Source organism: Leucopleurus acutus, assembly GCF_964270905.1.
Source record: "Leucopleurus acutus genome assembly, chromosome: 15".
NCBI lineage: Eukaryota > Metazoa > Chordata > Mammalia > Artiodactyla > Delphinidae > Leucopleurus > Leucopleurus acutus.
Window position 1 is genome coordinate 32,178,165 of NC_139157.1, and position 20,196 is coordinate 32,198,360.

General features: G+C 41.4%; 1 protein-coding gene across 2 annotated transcripts in view; it reads left to right on the plus strand.

Moving 5' to 3' along the window:
* SAMD3 (sterile alpha motif domain containing 3) overlaps nucleotides 1-20,196 on the plus strand; it is a gene marked incomplete at its 3' end in the record, with an annotated part of 47,718 nt that overhangs the window by 5,434 nt on the left and 22,088 nt on the right. Inside the window, exons 4-5 of one of the 2 annotated variants that reach the window (XM_082855710.1) lie at nucleotides 17,176-17,418; nucleotides 17,673-17,757. In XM_082855710.1, the coding sequence (XP_082711836.1) occupies nucleotides 17,176-17,418; nucleotides 17,673-17,757 (328 nt within the window). The remainder of the gene's footprint in view (nucleotides 1-17,175; nucleotides 17,419-17,672; nucleotides 17,758-20,196) is intronic. The other variant, XM_082855711.1, reaches the window with a different exon arrangement.

Sequence of the window (20,196 nt, forward strand, 5' to 3'; positions counted from 1 at the left end):
TACTCATGGGTGCTTGTTGGTCCCAAGTGCTGTCTTTGACGTGGATCCAGGTGTGCAGAGTCAGCCCCGCGTCCTCAGCGACCCCTCCAGGAAGCTGCCCAAAGCAGCCGGGCCTTCTCTGACTGTCCTGCAGAAACAGGAGGAGTGATGATTCGTCCCAGTGGTCCAGCCCTAACACCGCTGTGAATCAGCATCCAAACAGCAAAACAGGAATCGTGAACACATGCCTCATGGTGCTTCTGTGAGGACCATTACCTAAAAGCAGATAATACCTGCTCGGTGCTAAGCACAGTGGGAGCACCTGGAAAGCACTCAGTGTACTGCCATCTACACAGCACTCCTCCAGGCAGTAATCCCACTTGCCTGAGGACTTCTTTCCTCTCCCTGCTGCTGCCTGTGGGAAATGAGGATGCCACCTTCTACAAGTTCTCTAGGTCGTTTCTCTTCCTCAGCCCTCTGATGGTGTTCCATTCTCACACGGTCCTGCGATGCTGGCCAGGCAGGGTTATTATTCCCCTTTTTTTCACGAGGCTGATCAAAGACACAGCCTGTGCTTCGGGGTATTTCTCATTCTTTATAGTGTCTGGCATGGAAAAAAACAGAATTGGGTTAGAAATGGAGAGAAGTAAGAGGGTTTGGAAACCAGAGCCAATATTCTGGGATCTTTCTTCTAATCATAAAGTCTCTCCTAATCTGTATGACCACCTTCTACCCATCACTGTCCACAAGCACCGCAGAGTTAAACATGTCCAGAAATGAGCTCATGTCCCTTGCCTTAGCATATATATATATAGGTGTAAGAAATACAAATGTACGCAAACCCAGTGCCCTGGGTACAGAAGCACTGGGGCGAGAAAGCCGGGGGTGAAGCCGTCCCTCCCTCTCACGGATCCACACGATGGCTGTCTCCGTCTCTCTTCTGCCTTCCTCATCTGTTTCAGTCCCTTGCTTCTTCCTGTGAGGATGGGTTATCCTACTACTCATGGCTGCTCTGCCCCGTTCAGACTGGCTGGTCATAGCACTGCCTCCAGAGGAAGTTCTCCCTGAAAACAGCGCAGGTCGTTCCAGTCAACAGACTCAGCCTTTCAGTGTTGCTTAGTTCAGCATCTGGGGAAGAGGACCTGAGGGGTCTGTGGTGGATCAGATGTCCCCTCCTGGGCAATCAGCTATGTGTGGGCAGATGAGGACAAGGCAGGGGACCCTGTTTTAAATATTTTCACTGCGGTCCTGCCCTTTGTCCAGGGCTGCGGAATGGAGCAGGACAGAAGATTCTCTCCCTTCCCAAGTCCTATCTCACACAGTGGCTCCATCATCCAGCCGTGTGAGTTAAAAATCACTGGAGTCGAGCTTCCCTGGTGGCGCAGTGGTTGAGAGTCCGCCTGCCGATGCAGGGAACACGGGTTCGTGCCCCGGTCCGGGAGGATCCCACATGCGGCGGAGCGGCTGGGCCCGCGAGCCATGGCCGCTGAGCCTGCGCGTCTGGAGCCTGTGCTCCGCAACGGGAGAGGCCACAACAGTGAGAGGCCCGCGTACCGCAAAAAAAAAAAAAAAAAAAAAAAAAATCACTGGAGGCTCCCTTGATCCCCTCGTCCTGCCGTTCTGCCTAGGGTGCTATTCATTCAACAGGTGTTGATTAAGAGCCTATTGCATGGCTCCTGGGTCAGGCTGTGTTGTTCCCTTCCCTTCCCTACCTGCTCATTTTTGAAGACTCTGCACAAAATCCCTCTTTTGGAAGGAAGCCCCTCCATTGATATTCCAGGTCAGGCAAGGAGCCCTTCTATCCTCTACGTTTCTCTTGCTTCCCTTGTAAAACTAGATAATGGAACTGATCACTTTAAAGTTTGTATTCCTTCCTTAGAAGCACCTCCTGGGCAAAGACCATACCCTTTTGTCCTTGTAAACACAGCATTTGGCATAGTTCCTGACACACAGGGGCTAAACAGGAGTTTTTAATTGAGATGAGGATGCATGTTCCAGTGAAAGACTGAATGTATCTTCATGGGACAGGATAAATACTTGAATAGCATCAATTTCTTTTTAGACCTTTCTGATACAATTCCTGCTGAATATGCTAATTTTTTTTTAACAGAATTCAACTCCAGGAGTTTATGCCACTCACACATCACAGGCTAGAAAGCTGATGGTTGGCTACTGCTTGCCCGAGGCAGGGAGGGATGGTGGACCAAGTGCCAGCTTTGGGGTCCACACACATGGGTGGGAATCCCGACTCTTCACTTTTCTCCAGGTGGTCTCTGAACAGTGTGTGATGGGGACACCCACCTGCTCGTGAGATGACAATTAAGGTACCTGGCAGCTGTTATCACACCTTACAAGGTGGCCGTCATCATTCTTGTGATATTTTTTCCCAAGTTCCCTAAAATGAACATGTGTTTTCCATCCAGATTATTTGCAGACAAGAAGTCAAAGAAGGCTCTAGAGGCAGGACATTCACGTGACTTTGGCCCTTGAAAAGATGTGTGTGTCCCAGTGGATAAATTCCAAGTCCCAAGGAAACACTAGGGTGCTGTGACATAGTGCCGTTTTCTTTGGTGATAGGTGATCCCGTGCTCTTTACTGAATTGCTTAAATGCCCTTTCTTGATGGAAGGCTTATAAGGTCCCATCCTCAGCAGGTGTTGGCAATCCTTTAGAAGGACTTTCTTTCCATGCTATGCTTCATTTTTCCTCTACACTATTTGAAACTGTTTGCTTCCCTTTTAGTACCCAGTAAGGCATGAAATCAGATAAATGTAGAGGTAGAGGTTTCCTAAATGTCACTTTAAAAACACTTGGCTTGAACTTTAAATACATGCGTGCAGAGATTTTGCTTCAGCCTTTGGGTGTAATTATAAGTAAGTCACAGTTTCACTCCTGTTTAAAAATTATTTTAACGATGATTTTTTTCTGGGTCTGGCTACTGCTGTAAGATGCTGTAGAGTGATTTACCTGCCCGCCTATGCTCAGGAGGGAGAATGTCAGTGGGTCCGCATTTAATGTATTGTTTGCAGTCACTGCCACACACACAGCTCAGATAAGGGGCAGCACGTCTTATCCAGCACGTGGTAACAAAGCGAGGTTCAGTGAATTGCACCAAAGACAACATAGGTGATAAATTGTCACATTTAGATGCTGAATCCCAGGTCAGTGAAACAACAAGGATCCCTCAGAGTGAAGTGCAGGATCCCACATCTCCTACCCCACAGGTGTATAGAACACCCCACACCTAAGGGTTGTGTGTTTGGAAGTGTTATATTGTAACTCTAGTCCTTGATTGGAGATTCCCAGTGTACATTAACATAGTAAATGCTATGAGGAGTCCTACAGTAAGAAAACCCCTTTCACTGTGTCTGGCCCAGAATTCTTTATTTGTGTAACAACTATTAGCATTTCAGGAAACACCTTAGGAAATACTGACTTAAAGCTGTCTTACTTAAGTCAGGATTCATTCCATAGTAGATACTTACTGAGTGCTTACTCTGTGCCAGGCAGTGGTAGACACAGAGGGTACAGGGGTGAGCAGGGCAGACCAAGCCTCCCAGCTCACAGAGTTCACGTTCTAATGGTGGGGGGAATAACAAATACATATGATATTGCATTGTAAATATGTTTAAGAGCTATGAAGGCCGATAATGCCAAGAAAAAAGGGGGGGGGGATAGAGAGTGATCAGTGTGTGTATGTGCATATGTGTGTGTTAGCTATAGGAGGGTTCTATTTCAGATGGGGTTTTCAGTTAAGTCCTTCAACTTTGACTAAGTAATGCTTGAGCAGAGACCCAAATGAAATGAGCTAGAACCGAAATTTCCTTCAGTGGAAGATATCTGTGGACCCAGCCAAACAGGAATTACAAAATCAGGGACAGTTGGGCTGACATGACTGATAAATAACTCTCTGACTGCTGCCCATTCCCATTAAATCTAATGGGACGTCTTCGGAGAGATCAAAATAAGCTGGATTTCTAGTCTCTTTTTCCCTTTCGTTCAGTCCAAAAGTTACTAAATATATCCCATGAGTTAGGTATTATATAGACAGTGGGTGAAGCGGGGGCAATTTTATCCTTGCCTAGGGGAACTCAGAGTCTGACAAGAAAGATACATAAGTTAATAACTGCAATATTGAGAAAGAGATGCAGAAATAGATATGCACAGGGTACAGAAAAAGCACAGAAGAAGGATAAATAAGACTTTCAGGGAAGTGAGTATGGAGAAGGCCCCTGGGGGAAGTCTGCACAAAAACTGAGGGAGGATTTTGAAACATGATTAGAATTGCATCTGAAGGAAGATGGAGCAAGATAAGCAAAGGACATTCACAGCAAAGCAAACAGGATGTGCAAAGGTACAGGCACCTGAAACAGAATAGGGCATTCTATTTGGAATAAGTATTTTTGGAATGTGAGAGACAGAGGCAGAGGAAATGGACTTTCTGGGAATGATGAGAGGTGCTGTTAGGGAGGTAAGGAACCTCTGTGCTGTGTCAATGGACAAGACAGTGCTTTTTAACCGTGACTGTACATTAGATTCTCCTGGAGGACTTAAACAAAATATAGCAGGGCCCTAGACCAGTCAGTGTTCCTCAAACTCAAAGGTAATTAAAGGCCACCCAGGAATCTTATTAAAATGCAGATTCTAATTTAGTAGGTCGGGGTGGGCCTCAAGATTCAGCATTTCTAACAGACCCCCTAAGAAATGCCAAGCTGTCCTAGGACTACCCTGTGTAGTAGTAGCAAGTCATTTCTGGAGGTGTACAATAGACTGGATGCTTGTGTCCCTCCAAAATTCTTATGTTGAAACCCTAATCCCAATATGATGGTATTTGGAGGGAGAGGACTTCTGGGAGGTAATTAGGTCATGAAAGTGGACCCCTCTTGGATGGGATTAGTGTCATTATAAGAAGAGTCCAGAAAGCTAGCTAGCTCTCTTTCTGGCACATGAGGACACAGCAAGAAGACAGCCTTCTGTAAACCCGGAAGAGGGCATTTATCAAGAACCCAGCTTTGCTGTCACCCTCATCTGGAACATCCAGCCTCCATAACTGTGGGAAATTAATGTTTATGGTTTAAGCCGCCCAGTTTAATGGTAATCTGGTATAAATCAAGTTACTTGAATCCTTACAAATAGGAAACTTTTATTTTTATGATGCTACATAGTGGAGGAACTGGCAAGCCACAGCCTAGGTGACACACAGTTGGGAGAAGACTGTCAGTCTTTTTTTTTTTTTTTTTTTTTTTTCCATGAGGCACATAAAACCAGCACTCTGGGCCAGATTTGAGAAGTGAATTTTACACCTCCATCCCCGTTTAGAAGATGCTCTGAGGATGTATGCTGTTCACTGTGAGGTCAGGATTCAAAATCTAGTAGTATACAGGTGGATTAATAAAAAGCTGCCCTAGATCCATTCAACCCTGAACTACCAGATTTTGATAAATCCGAACTACAAAATAGTAGTACTCAGCCATTTTGCAACAATTGTGTAGGTAGTGTCTCATTAATTTTTCTTTTGTATGAATGAGGAATTAAAAAGAAAGAGGGACTCAGACATGATAGCTCCATGAGATCTGTTTTTGTGACTCTGATGCTAATAAGTGTAAATATTGAGGGTAAAGGCCAGAAGTTTCTGGGTCTTTGTCCATCTCTCAATACCAAGAAGAATTGGGGAATAGGAAGAAATAAAAGATTTATGTATTTTATGCTTCTTTGCTTGATTAGTCAGGGCCCCAAAAGTTCCTGGGGTCTTGAATCTCGCACTGGCAAGCAGGGACCGGGAGGATTTGAGAGGTGCCTGTTTGTGCCACAGCAGAGTGCCTGATGCCATCCACATCTTTACCTCTACTTTGTGCCTGATTATGTGTTCACACATGCCTTTCAGAAACTAAATTCTTCTGGAAGTCTCATAGATTAAATAGCAGCTGTGATAGCCCAGAGCTGTAAAACATAAATTAAAAGCAATCATCAAAATGCTGGGAATGTGGAGCTAACATTGTCTGAAGTAGTGGTCATTACCATCAGTTGCAGCAAGAAAGCAGCATTTCCTTCATGGTCCTTGCACGTCTTGCAGTGACATTTTTACTATCTTCAGAGATGGCGTCTCACCCAGCTCATTGGCATGTATCTCTTTATTGGGCTTTTCAGAACTTCTTGTTTACTTTGTTTCCTTAGCAGTGGAAAGTCTTGCCTAGGTAAAGCAAAGCAGGTAATTCTCAGAGTACTGGCATCAGAACACAGAAGCAATATTTCTGTTTAACTTTGTAGTTTGGTGAAATTTGGTCCCTCTTTTGAAGATATGTATGATGAGGTCCTTTTCCGTCCTATGGTAAGATGATAGCAAGTTCTTTAAACAAATGTCTAAGCCTTCTGTAGCTTCCTTTCTCTTCTATGTTCCAAAAACACTGAAACTTTTAGATGTTGCTGTGGTTACATGCCACTTAGTTCCAGAGTTGATAATATAAAAACTGGGCATCCCAATATATACCATTTTCAGTGTATAAAGTCTGCAAGCCTGGGTGTGGAAAAGAATAAAATGAATGTAGGCTTGTGGAACACAGTCTTTCAGTTAGGTCCCTGGAGAGCATGGTATTTGTCGCTGCTTTCTCTTCCGGGGGTGGGAGTACTACTGCTGATGGTACTTTAGATGTGAAGACTCAGACCAGTAGCAAGAAAGGCTGTTCTTCACAGCAAAGTACTCACTTGTCTCTTGCCCTTCTTCCTTGAGGACCAGAAAGCAATACCATTTTACAAGACTAGAAAATCATCACAATCCCTCAAGATAGCAGATTATCTCCAAGCTGGGGCCGCTAGAAAAAGGTGTCATTTGTTACCTGAATTCTAGGAAAGCAGGCATGATTCATAATGACTCCAAAAGTCAACCGGAAGTCAGTTGAGTGTGATGTGAACTCTGCCCTTTGTTCTGTAAAGAATCCACATGCGATGCAGCTGAAGCCTGGTGAGAAACTGAGAAAACATCTTTGGGACGTTTTTTCGGTGGTGTTTGATCATTTTGTAATTCTCAACAGCCACAGTCTAATTCCTAGGTACGCTTTGTGTATACAGGCAACTCTACTCCAATCCCCAGATCTGCCTCTCTTGCATTTGGGTCCCACTGGTTTTCATATCTCAAACTTCTGGACTTGGTGATGTTAAATGTTACATTTAATGTTTTATATCTCTCTCAAATGTTCCTAAAACTTTCTGCAACATTTTTGTTACAAACTGTTCCACTCAACAATGACACAGGGAAATCAAAACAGATAAGGAGCCAAGACATAAGATGACTACTCACAGGGCCAGTGTTGGACCAGGCCCTGTGGGAGATTCAGACAAGAAAGACCACCCAAGAGGCAGGAGAGTGGGGAAGAGAATCCACCTGGGGACAGGGCACCCAAGAGGCAGGAGAGTGGGGAAGAAAATCCACCTGGGAACAGGGCTAAGACGAGCCTAGAAGATCGAGGGAAACTTAGGGCATTGGGGTGAGAGAAACAACTGCTAACACATGCATAGTGTGGCCTGGAGACTTAGTAGGCTTGAACCTTGGATCTGAGAATTCACATTGGATACTAGCTGATAATAAAATGGCACACAAAATTGGACCATATTATGAATTGTCCTAATTATTAAGTAAGTTATGAAACTGGAGATGAAACAAGTAATCCCTACCCTCATGTATGTCTCTTCTGCTCCCTGCCATGGCTCAACATCTGCCTTCTGTACATTGAGATTTTTTCTTAGGAGAGCTGGAGTTCCATTGGCCCTGTTCTGCATAGGGCCATCTTCTTTATCCTAGGTGAGCCCCATATTGTCTGTTCCTTGCGAGTAAAATAATTAGGTGAATTTTCTTGCTTAGTAAGGTTAAAGAAAGTTTTTCTAGTCAATGACTTTTTTTTTTTAACATCTATATTGGAGTATAATTGCTTTACAGTGTTGTATTAGTTTCTGCTGTACAACAAATTGATTCAGCTAAATGAATGCGTATATCCCCATATCCCCTCCCTACTGCGTCTCCCTCCCACCCTCCCCATCCCACCCCTCCAGGTGTTCGCAAAGCATCGAGCTGATCTCCCTATGCTGTATGGCTGCTTCCCACTAACCATCTATTTTACATTTGGTAGTGTATATAAGTCCATGCCACTCCCTCACTTCGTCCCAGCTTACCCTTCCCCTCCCCGTGTCCTCAAGTCTATTCTCTGTGTCTGCATCTTTATTTCTGTCCTGCCCCTAGGTTCTTCAGAACCAATTTTTTTTTTTGAGATTCCATATGTAGGTTACCATAAAGTATTTGTTTTTCTCTTTCTGACTTACTTCACTTCGTATGACAGACTCTAAGTCCATCTATCTCACTACAAACAACTCAATTTCATTTCCCTTTATGGCTGAGTAATATTCCATTGTATATATGTGCCACATCTTCTTTATCCATTCATCTGTCGATGGACACTTAGGTTGCTTCCATGTCCTGGCTATTGTAAATGGAGCTGCAGTGAACATTGTGGTACATGACTCTTTTTGAATTATGGTTTTCTCAGGGTATATGCTCAGTAGTGGGATTGCTGCATCGTATGGTAGTTCTATTTTTTATTTTTGTTTGTTTTTTTTTGCGGTACGCGGGCCTCTCACTGTTGTGGCCTCTCCTGTTGCAGAGCACAGGCTCCGGACGCACAGGCTCAGTGGCCATGGCTCACGGGCCCAGCCGCTCCGCGGCATGTGGGATCTTCCCAGACCGGGGCACGAACCCGTGTCCCCTGCATTGGCAGGCGGATTCTCAACCACTGCGCCAGGGGAGCCCTATTTTTAGTTTTTTAAGGAACCTCCATACTGTTCTCCACAGTGGCTATGTCAATTTACATTCCCACAAACAGTGCAAGAGGGTTCCCTTTTCTCACACCCTCTCCAGCATTTATTGTTTGTAGAGTTTTTGATGATGGCCATTCTGACTGGTGTGAGGTGACACCTCATTGTAGATTTGATTTGCATTTCTCTAATGATTAGTGTAGTTGAGCATCCTTTCATGTGTTTGTTGGCAATCTGTATATCTTCTATGGAGAAATGTCTACTTAGGTCTTCTGCCATTTTAGGATTGGGTTGTTTGTTTTTTTGATATTGAGCTGCAGGAGCTCCTTGTAAATTTTGGAGATTAATCCTTTGTCAGTTGCTTCATTTGAAAATATTTTCTCCCATTCTAAGAGTTGTCTTTTCGTCTTGTTTATGGTTTCCTTTGCTGTGCAAAAGCTTTTAAGTTTCATTAGGTCCCATTTGTTTATTTTTGTTTTTATTTCCATTTCTCTAGGAGGTGAGTCAAAAAGGATCTTGCTGTGATTTATCTCATAGTGTGTTCTGCCTATGTTTTCCTCTAAGAGTTTTATGGTATCTGGCCTTACATTTAAGTCTTTAGTCCATTTTGAGTTTATTTTTGTGTATGATGTTAGGGAGTGATCTAATTCCATTCTTTTACATGTAGCTGTCCAGTTTTCCCAGCACCACTTATTGAAGAGGCTGTCTTTTCTCCATTGTATATTCTTACCTCTATATCAAATATAAGGTGACCATATGTGCATGGGTTTATCTCTGGGCTTTCTCTCCTGTTCCATTGATCTATCTTTCTGTTTTTGTGCCAGTACCATACTGTCTTGATTACTGTAGCTTTGCAGTATAGTCTGAAGTCAGGGAGCCTAATTCCTCAGGCTCTGTTTTTCTTTCTCAAGATTGCTTTGGCCATTCGGGGTCTTTTGTGTTTCCATACGAATTGTGAAATTTTTTGTTCTAGTTCTGTGAAAAATGCCATTGGTAGTTTGATAGGGATTGCGTTGAAGGTGTAGATTGCTTTGGGTAGTACAGTCATTTTCACAATGTTGATTCTTCCAATCCAAGAACATGGTATATCTCTCCATGTGTTTGTATCATCTTTAATTTCTTTCATCCGTGTCTTATAGTTTTCTGCATACAGGTCTTTTGTCTCACTAGGTAGGTTTATTCCTAGGTATTTTATTCTTTTTGTTGCAGTGGTAAATTGGAGTGTTTCCTTAATTTCTCTTTCACATTTTTCATCAGCAGTGTATAGGAATGCAAGAGATTTCTGTGCATTAATTTTGTATCCTGCTACTTTACCAAATTCATTGATTAGCTCTAGTAGTTTTCTGGTAGCATCTTTAGGATTCTCTATGTGTAGTATCATGTCATCTGCAAACAGGGACAATTTTACTTCTTTTCCAATTTGTATTTCTTTTATTTCTTTTACTTCTCTGATGGCTGTGGGTAAAACTTCCAAAACTATGTTGAATAAGAGTGGTGAGAGTGGGCAACCTTGTCGTGTTCCTGATCTAGTGGAAATGGTTTCAGTTTTTCACCATTGAGAATGATGTTGGCTGTGGGTTTGTCACATATGGCCTTTATTATTTTGAGGTAAGTTCCCTCTATGCCTACTTTCTGGAGGGTTTTTATCATAAATGGGTGTTAAATTTTGTCAAAAGCTTTTTCTGCATCTATTGAGATGAGCGTATGGTTTTTATCCTTCAATTTGTTAATATGGTGTATCACATTGATTGATTTACATATATTGAAGAATCCTTGCATTCCTGGAATAAACCCCACTTGATCATGGTGTATGATCCGTTTAATGTGCTGTTGGATTCTGTTTGCTAGTATTTTGTTGAGGATTTTTGCCTCTATGTTAATCAGTGACATAGGCCTGTAGTTTTCTTTCTTTGTGACATGTTTGTCTGGTTTTGGTATCAGGGTGATGGTGGCCTCGTAGAATGAGCTTGGGAGTGTTCCTCCCTCTGCTATATTTTGGAAGAGTTTGAGAAGGATAGGTGTTAGCTCTTCTCTAAATGTTGGATAGAATTCTTCTGTGAAGCCATCTGGTCCTGAGCTTTCGTTTGTTGGAAGATTTTTAATCACAGTTTCAATTTCACTGCTTGTGATTGGTCTGTTTATATTTTCTATTTCTTCCTGGTTCAGTCTCAGAAGGTTGTGCTTTTCTAAGAATTTGTCCATTTCTTCCAGATTGTCCATTTGATTGGCATATAGCTGCTTGTAGTTATCGCTCATGATCCTTGTATTTCTGCAGTGTCAGTTGTTACTTCTTTTTCATTTCTAATTCTGTTGATTTGAGTCTTCTCCCTTTTTTTCTTGATAAGTCTGGCTAATGGTTTATCAATTTTGTTTATCGTCTCAAAGAACGAGTTTTCAGTTTGTTTCCTTCATTTCTTTTTCATTTATTTCTGATCTGATCTTTATGATTTCTTTCCTTCTGCTAACCTTGGGGTTTTTTTGTTCTTCTTTCTCTAATTGCTTTAGGTGTAAGGTTAGGTTGTTTATTTGAGGTGTTTCTTGTTTCTTGAGGTAGGATTGTATTGTTATAAAGTTCCCTCTTAGAACTGCTTTTGCTGCATCCCATAGGTTTTGGGTCATCGTGTTTTCACTGTCCTTTGTTTCTAGGTATTTTTTGATTTCCTCTTTGATTTCTTCAGTGATCTCTTGGTTATTTAGTAGTGCTTTATTTAGCCTCCATGTATTTGTATTTTTTACAGTTTTTTTCCTTTAATTGATATCTAGTCTCATAGCGTTGTAGTTGGAAAGGATGATTGATATGATTTCAATTTTCTTAAATTTACCAAGGCTTGATTTGTGACCCAAGATATGATCTATCCTGGAAAATGTTCCATGAACACTTGAGAAGAAAGTGTATTCTGTTGTTTTTGGATGGAATGTCCTATAAATATCAATTAAGTCCATCTTCTTTAATGTGTCATTTAAAGCTTGTGTTTCCTTATTTATTTTCATTTTGGATGATCTGTCCATTGGTGAAAGTGGGGTGTTAAAGTCCCCTACTATTATTGTGTTACTGTCAGTTTCCCCTTTTATGGCTGTTAGCATTTGCCTTATGTACTGAGGTGCTCCTATGTTGGGTGCATAAATATTGACAATTATTATATCTTCCTCTTGATCCCTTGATCATCATGTAGTGTCCTTCTTTGTCTCTTGTAATAGTCTTTACTTTAAAGTCTATTTTGTCTGATATGAGAATTGCTACTCCAGCTTTCTTTTGATTTCCATTTGCATGGAATATCTTTTTCCATCCCCTCCCTTTCAGTCTGTATGTGTCCCTAGGTGTGAAGTGGGTCTCTTGTAGACAGCATATGTACGGGTCTTGTTTTTGTGTCCATTCAGCCAGTCTATATCTTTTGATTGGAACATTTAATCCATTTACCTTTAAGTTAATTCTCGATATATATGTTCCTATTACCATTTTCTTGTTTTGGGTTTGTTATTGCAGGTCTTTTCCTTCTCTTGTGTTTCTGGCCTGGAGAAATTCCTTTAGCATTTGTTGTAAAGCTGGTTTGGTGGTGCTGAATTCTCTTAACTTTTGCTTGTCTGTAAAGCTTTTGATTTCTCCGTCAAGTCTGAATGAGATCCTTGCTGGGTAGAGTAATCTTGGTTGTAGGTTTTTATGTTTCATCACTTTAAATAGGTCCTGCCACTCCCTTCTGGCTTGCAGAGCTTCTGCTGAAAGATAAGCTGTTAACCTTATGGGGATTCCCTTGTATGGTATTTGTTGTTTTTCCCTTGCTGCTTTCAATATTTTTCTTTGTACTTAATTTTTGATAGTTTGATTAATATGTGTCTTGTCTTGTTTCTCTTTGGGTTTATCCTGTATGGTACTCTCTGTGCTTCCTGGACTTGATTGACAATTTCCTTTCCCATGTTAGGGAGGTTTTCGACTATAATCTCTTCAAATATTTTCTCAGACGCTTTCTTTTACTCTTCTTCTGGGACCCCGTAATTCGAATGTTAGTGTGTTTAATGTTGTCCCAGAGTCTCTGAGACTGTCCTCCATTCTTTTTATTCTTTTCTCTTTATTTTTCACCCTGGCAGTTATTTCCACCATTTTATCTTCCAGCTCACTTATGCATTCTTCTGTCTCAGTTATTGTGTTATTGATACCTTCTAGAGTATTTTTAATTTCAGTAATTGTGTTGTTCCTCACTGTTTGCTCTTTAGTTGTTCTAGATCCTTGTTAAATGTTTCCTGTATTTTCTCCATTCTGTTTCCATGATTTTGGATCATCTTTATTATCATTACTCTGAATTCTTTTGCAGGTAGGTTGCCTATTTTGTCTTCATTTATTTGGTCTTGTAGGTTTTTACCTTGCTCCTTCATCTGTTATAAATTTTTTTGTCATTTCATTTTTTTTTTTTTTGATGGGTGGTACTGTATTCCTTTCTTACTGCTTGTTTGGCCTGAGACGTCCAGCACTGGAGTTTGCAGGCAGTTGGATAGAGCCGGGTCTTGGTGCTGAGATGAGGACCTCCATGAGGCCTCACTCTGATATTCCCTGGGGTCTGAGTTTCTCTGTTAGTCCAGCAGTTTGGACTCAGAGCTCCCACCACAGGAGCTCGGGCCCAACCTCTGGCCTGGGAACCAAGATCCTGCAAGCTTCCTGGCATGGTTAAAAAAAAAAAAAAAAAAGGAAGAATGAAAGAAAAAAAGGACCAGTGCAATATCAAAGAATAAAAATAAAATAAAATTAGAAAGATAAAAGATATATCAGGAAAAATAAAACTATAATTGAAACAACTACAACAAGGTAAAATAAAACCACAACAGAAAAAAGGAAAAAAATAAAATAAAAAAGGTGTGTGTGTGGGGGCGGGGAACAAGCCAAAAGGAAAGATCACTAACAAAGTAAAAAGAATAAAATAAAATTAGAAAAATAAGAGATTTATTAGGAAAAATAAAAATATAAAAGTATCAACAACAATGAATCAACAAGGTAAAACAGAACCCCAGTCTAAAAGAAGAAAAAATAAAGAAACAAAGAAAACCTTGGCTATGGGCGGGGAATTTAAGCAGGGGGTGGGGTTTAAGGTGGGGCGGGACCTAGGCAGGTAGGGGGTGACCTTTGAGTGTGGGGCCAGGCCTCTGCTTAGGACCTGCTCAGAATGGGAGGGGAGAGGCAGTGCATGGAAAGGAGGGCCTCTGGAGTGTGGAGTTCCGAGTTTGGAGGTAGGGCCGTGGGTGAGGGTGTGTGGGTGGGGTTTAGACCCAACAGGCTCCCCGGAGCCTAAGTGGACAGGGAAAGCGCTGGCTCCATTCCTTTCCATTTCTTCACACGCCTCCCCCAGAGTCTCCACCAGGGTCTCCCCTGTCGACCCTGGACCCCTAACCATGGGTGGGTCCCGCTGGGTGTAGCAACTCCCCCCATCCCCCAGCCACCCCTCAGGGGTGCTGGTCCCGCAGGACCGGCCTTTACGTTTGCTCCCCCTCCCTCCCTCCCATTCCCTTAGGACCCATGCGGCTGGAGGGAGTCTAGGTGGGCAGAGGATCAGGCTTGGGATCTTAGCAGGTTCCTGGGGGTCCAAGTGGGCAGGGGAAACCTGGCCATGCTCCCTTTTGATCCTCTGCCCTCCCAGTGGTTCCCGAATTTCCCCCTGCAGGCATGGGATCCCTTCCCCTCCCCCAGCCACCCCTCAGGGGCACCAGTCCAATCCTGCCTCCACTTCTCCTCCTCCTGCACTCCCCATGCCCCACATCCTACCCGGACACTGGGGGTTCCTCCCATCCCTTTAGGTGTCTGTGGTCCCCCACTGGTGCCTGGTAGGTGCCCTAGTTGTGAGGAGACACGAATTCCACGTCCTCCTAGTACACCGTCTTGACTCCACTCAGTCAATGAGCTTTTTCATGAGAACCTCCACCTCATAATTTTTTTTAATTAGCACATACTGCAGTAATAATACTATTAATTATCATATGTGTCAGCTTAACCTTATTGTAAGTTTTATTTTATAACAAATACAAACTCTACATACATACTGCGTGTTTAGTGCAATAGACTCTGATTAGTTAGACTGGGATCAATCCTAGCCATTAACATGTTTTAAAAGCTCTTCAGATGATTGTACTGTGTACCCAGGGTTGAGACCCACTGGATTAAAGATCTTTGTTCTGTGGTGGTATCTTGTTGAAGGGCACTGGTTCTGAGGTAGGAACAGAGATATCAGCATCCTCTTAGTCTGGGAATTTTTTCCGCTCTGTGCACTTACTTTAAGCTGACTTCTAGGGTGTTCTGCCCAACTCTACCTAAATAAAGATATGAATAATCTTAACTTCACAGTAAAGTTTTTAAAATCCAGTGCAAATATTGTTTTATGGATGGGAAGTGATTGTGCCTGCAGTTATCTGCACCTAAATTAGAGTGTATTTTTAATTTCTGATTCTAGTATTCTGTGTAATACTAGTTTTGACTTGTATTAGTTAGCATAGCTTGTATTCTATTCACTCCCCAAATATCTTGTTAAATTGTTTTAATGTAAAGAAAAGGAAAATTTGATGCCCCTGATTTTGTCTAATTAGGAGCAAGATGGACTATCTGGCTTTGATAGAGCTTGTATGTGTCTAGTTACATTCTAGGTATTTGACAGAAATAAGACCATGCTATATAGTGCCTACCCTGATGTTGAAAAGACATACAGAAAAAATATATAGAACAAGAAGGTAAAAATTGCCTCCAGCCTTATTTTACAGCATTGGAATGTGGAAGTTATCCATTGATGTGGTACTAAATAAGACATGGCAACCTCACAAGTCTAAAGGGGTTATGCAGCTAAATTAGCTTGAAACTCCTGAGGAAAAGGAGATAGATGTTAAAATCTTGTACTGAAGCCAAGTGTAACACCTGCACAGTTGCAGCACCTTTCAAAAATCTTGGGAAGGCACAAAATACAGCAAACAAAACTTGCCATTACGTTACACCCTCGGTTTAAGATAAGGGAGAGATCATGGGAGAAAGAAATAATAGAATAGAATAGTAAAGGAAATAGGGATTGTAGAAGAGTATTTGCCACCTAGTACACCCCCAATAAATATTGGTTGAGTAAATGAATGAAATGAGAGAGGAACACTGGAAAATAATTTGGGCTGAGGCAAAAATTTCTTCTGGGAACGGCCTGTTGCTGTACTGAAGCCAGCGTTGAAATTATCGGTGTGCTCATTTAGCCAGGACATATTTTCATTGCTGATGCAGTTATTGCCAAAGAGGGAAAAAAAGGAGAAAGAGCTTATCATGAAAAGAGAGGAGAGTTCTTTCTCCTCTTTTCTTTATTCCCCATGTTTCATTATACCTCCTGCATTCTTACAAAATATGACCTAAAATTCTAAAGGAAACCTGGCCTTTCAAAGCTCATCTGAATTTTATTTGGACTACTAAGGCTTCCACGCCTGTACCAGAAAATTAACCTGCTTAAGTTAACTTAGGAAATCTTTCTTTGTCTTCTGCTTGGTTTGCCTCTATTACTTCACTTCCATTCCAATCAATCCTATTAGTGAAATGGATTAAAAGCTATCTATTGTCTCTGGTAACTTGCTTGGAAATTTTACTTTTTACACACTGGATCAATCACTAACTTTAAGGTTTTAAAGTGGTTCTGATATTTAATTTTATAAAAAACCTTATTGAGGTATAATTTTCATAACCTAAAATTCACCCATTAAAGTATACAGCTCAGTTAATTTTAGCAGATTTACGCGGGTGTGCAGCCATTGTCACAATCCATTTTGGAATGCTTTCATCACCCTAAAAATTCCCTGGTGTCCTTTTTTCAGTCAATCTTCACTCCATTCCCAGCCCCAGGCAACCATGGATTGCAAAATGATCTGCTTTCTGTAGCTATCATTTTCTATAGCCTTTTGTAGCAACTTATTCTGAATGGATCAGAATATCTGATACTTATTTTAAATTTAGAGACCAAGTTTACCTTATTAAAATAGCCAAGAACAACTAAATTAAGTGACTCTTGTATTTCACTGCAAACAGAAGCCAAATAAGTTAGAATTTTCTGAATCAGGGGCTAAGACTTTATCGTATGCCTCATTTGCTTTGCTGAATTGCAATTTACTCTCTTTTAGTTAGATACCTTGTTTAGTTTTGAGCTATGCATTGCATATTCACTCTTCAAGATATATGGATCAATATTCTTTCCAACTTCAGACTTTATTCTATAGTCTATACTGTTATGACATTTTTCTCCAGGATGACAAGTATTCGTGTGTGTGCAAAGGGAAAGAAAACAGAGATACCCGATGAGGCCTCAAACATTTGCAGGTAGATGATTGGATGGAAGATGGATTGATGACTTCCATATATTTAGGTCTCAAGAAAGTGGTTTCTGTCATAAGTTCTCAGGGTGTAGAGAATAAGTTGCATATATTTGAAGCAGAATTTCACTCTTTGTGTGTTTTTATTTAACAGAAGGAATGTGAAACAGGTTCTAACAGGGAATAAAGCCTTACAATGGACTAAGTCCTATGTTTTACCAGAGTTTCCTTATGATGTCAAATGCATGTTAGCAGAACAGAAGTGTCCTGATCACAGCATGAGGATACGGATCATTGAGTTTCTCCAGGCTGACATGACGAAGTATCTGGAAGGCTCGCTGTGAGTAATAACAGGGCAGACTTGCTGCTTCGGTAGAGGGTGTGTTTTCAGAGTAGACTTGAATTCCTTTGGAACCAATTCTCTTCAGATTTTGCATGACATATTGGTAGTAAGTCCAACATTGCCCAATATTTGAATGTCTACATTGTCATATAGAACGATTTGAAGAAAAGTGAATATAATTTAGACTCATCTTATGAGGAGGAACGTGGGCTTCTTGAACTGAAAAATATCCTCCCTGTCGCACCGAACAGGTACCCCACCACCCAGCAGTATAACGACGTGGTCAGCGCCCTGCTGCAGGCCCACCCTTTCCTGGATGAGGACGGCTGTGGCTTTGTAAGTGACAGCGTGGGGCCCTTCTGTTTCTCTCAACCTTTCTTAGAATAAGAACCTTGTATTGTCCAGTAATCTCATGCCTCTTTCCCCTTTGCTCAATCTCTTTCTGTCTGTTTATCTGGGTCTGTCTGTTTCTCTTTCTCTGTCAATTTCTCTGACTGTGTCTGGTCTCTCTCTGATTCTGTTCCTTTGGCCGTCTCTTCTGTCTCTTGCTGTCAGTCCCTGTTTTGTTCTAAGTTTTGGTCTTTCTTTCTATCTCTCTCTATCCCCTCTAGCTCTGTTCTTTTTGATGACTTCTCTGTGTCTCTCTGTGTTCCTTTGTCTTCTTAAAAAAAAAAAAACACTTTATTTTTTAGAGCAGTTTTAGGTACACAGCAAAATTGAGTGAAAGGTACAGAGATTTCCCATCTCCCTCCTGACCCACACATGCCAGCCTCTCCCATTATCAACATCCCCAACCAGAGGGGTACATTTGTTACAGTAGATGAACCTATACTGACACATCGTTATTACCCAAAGTCTATAGGTTACGTTAAGTTTCACTCTTGGTGTAGTACATTCTATGCCATTAGACAAATGTATCCATCATTATTGTATCATGTATATCTATACTATTTTCACTGCTCTAAAAATCCACTGTGTGCCCCTGTTCATCCCACCTCATCCTTCTTCATCTTCTTTCTGTCTCTCTGTCATCATCGTTCTGTCTCTCTCTGAAAGCTGTTTGGAATCTCATGTGTAAAGATGAGTCTCTAGGAAGGGTCTTTAAGAGATGCGATGCGTGGAAAGAGAAGGCTGTGACTGCACCTACATCAGTGCTTTCATCAATAAAGTGGTTCTTGCCTTTGTTTAGACCCAGTGGAGAAGTGGTCTGCTTTTGAGGTCTTGACTTGCAGCCTCACCTGGCCCTCTCACATCTCTGCTGTTCTGACAAAAACAGATCCTGAAGGTGTTCCGGGGCAGCAGTTCTCAACTCGGGCTGCACATCAGGATCCCCAGAGATTCTGGTTTAGTTGGTCTGGAGAAGAGACCCTGGCACCTTAAAGTTCCCCAGATGATTCCGATGTGCAGTCAGGGCTGGGAAACACTGCTCTAGAGGTTTCAATACAAGCTTTGTTCTCTGGGTCTGCAAGTCTCTTGGCTTTAAAAGCCTGGGATATCCATTGCCCAACAATGTGAGTATGCTTAACTCTACTGAACTGTACACTTAAAAATAGTTAAGATGGTTAAAAAAATTGAGTGTATTGTGACACTGGAGCTATATGATTTAAGGGACAATTGTGGGGAATTATAGCTTTGTGTACATAAGATTTGCTGTCTATTAGTCCTTATATCTCTATATGCTGTATGCGCATACATTGGTAGTCTTATCTAAATAAGATAGATGTCTTTTGCACCTAATATAGCAGATATCTCTGAGAAAAATTTTTTGCTGTACTTTCTTGAAGACATAGTGTGTGTCTTCAAGATACACACCGTGTGTGTGTGTGTGTGTGTATGTGTGTGTGTGTGTGTGAGAGAGAGAGAGAGAGAGAGAGAGCATGCACACAGCAAGGAAGCATTTGGTCATTTTTAGGACTAACTTTATTCTCAAGTTTTTTTAATTGAAGTATAGTTGATTTATAATATTGTGTTAGTTTCAGATGTATAGCAAAGTGATTCAGTTATATTTATATGTATATATATTTTTTATAGATTATTTTCCACCGTAGGTTATTACAAGATACTGATATTCTCAACTTTTTATTTCAAAAGTTTTCAAATCTACACAGGAGTTGAAAGCCTGCTGCAGTGAACAGCCCCCTTTATGTAGCTCAGGGTTTCTTAGTCTGGGCAGTATTGCGTTTTGGGTGGATACTTCTTTGTGGTGTGGGCTGTCCTCTGCCTCGTAGGGTACTTGGCAGCATCCCTGGCACTCACTAAGTGTGAATAGCACCCCTTCACCCACACTGATGTAACAACCAGCCGTGTCTGCAAACATTGCCAAATGTATCCTGGCGGGGGCAAAGTCTCCGATGACTGAAACTCGCTGATCTAGATTCACTAGGTATCACCATTTTGCCACATTTACTTTTCCTTTCTCATATCTATTTGTTTGTTTTGACTGAGCATCTGAAAAAAAGCAAGTCACAGTTGCCACTCCTAAATACCCCAGCATATATCTTATAAGGATAAGGACAATCTCCTACCTAACCACAATACCATTTTTATACCAAAAGAATTAACAATAATTGCATAATGTCATATACAATCCATATCCCTGTTTCTTCAATTATTGAAACAAAGTTTTAAAATGGATTTTTGGCTGTAACATCTAATCAAAGATTATGCATTCCATGTAGTTACTATGTCTCTTTAATTTCTTTTTGCCTCTAGGATAGTTTCCCTACCTTTTTTTTTTTTTTTCCCCATGATATTTTCTTTTTTGGACAAGCCTAG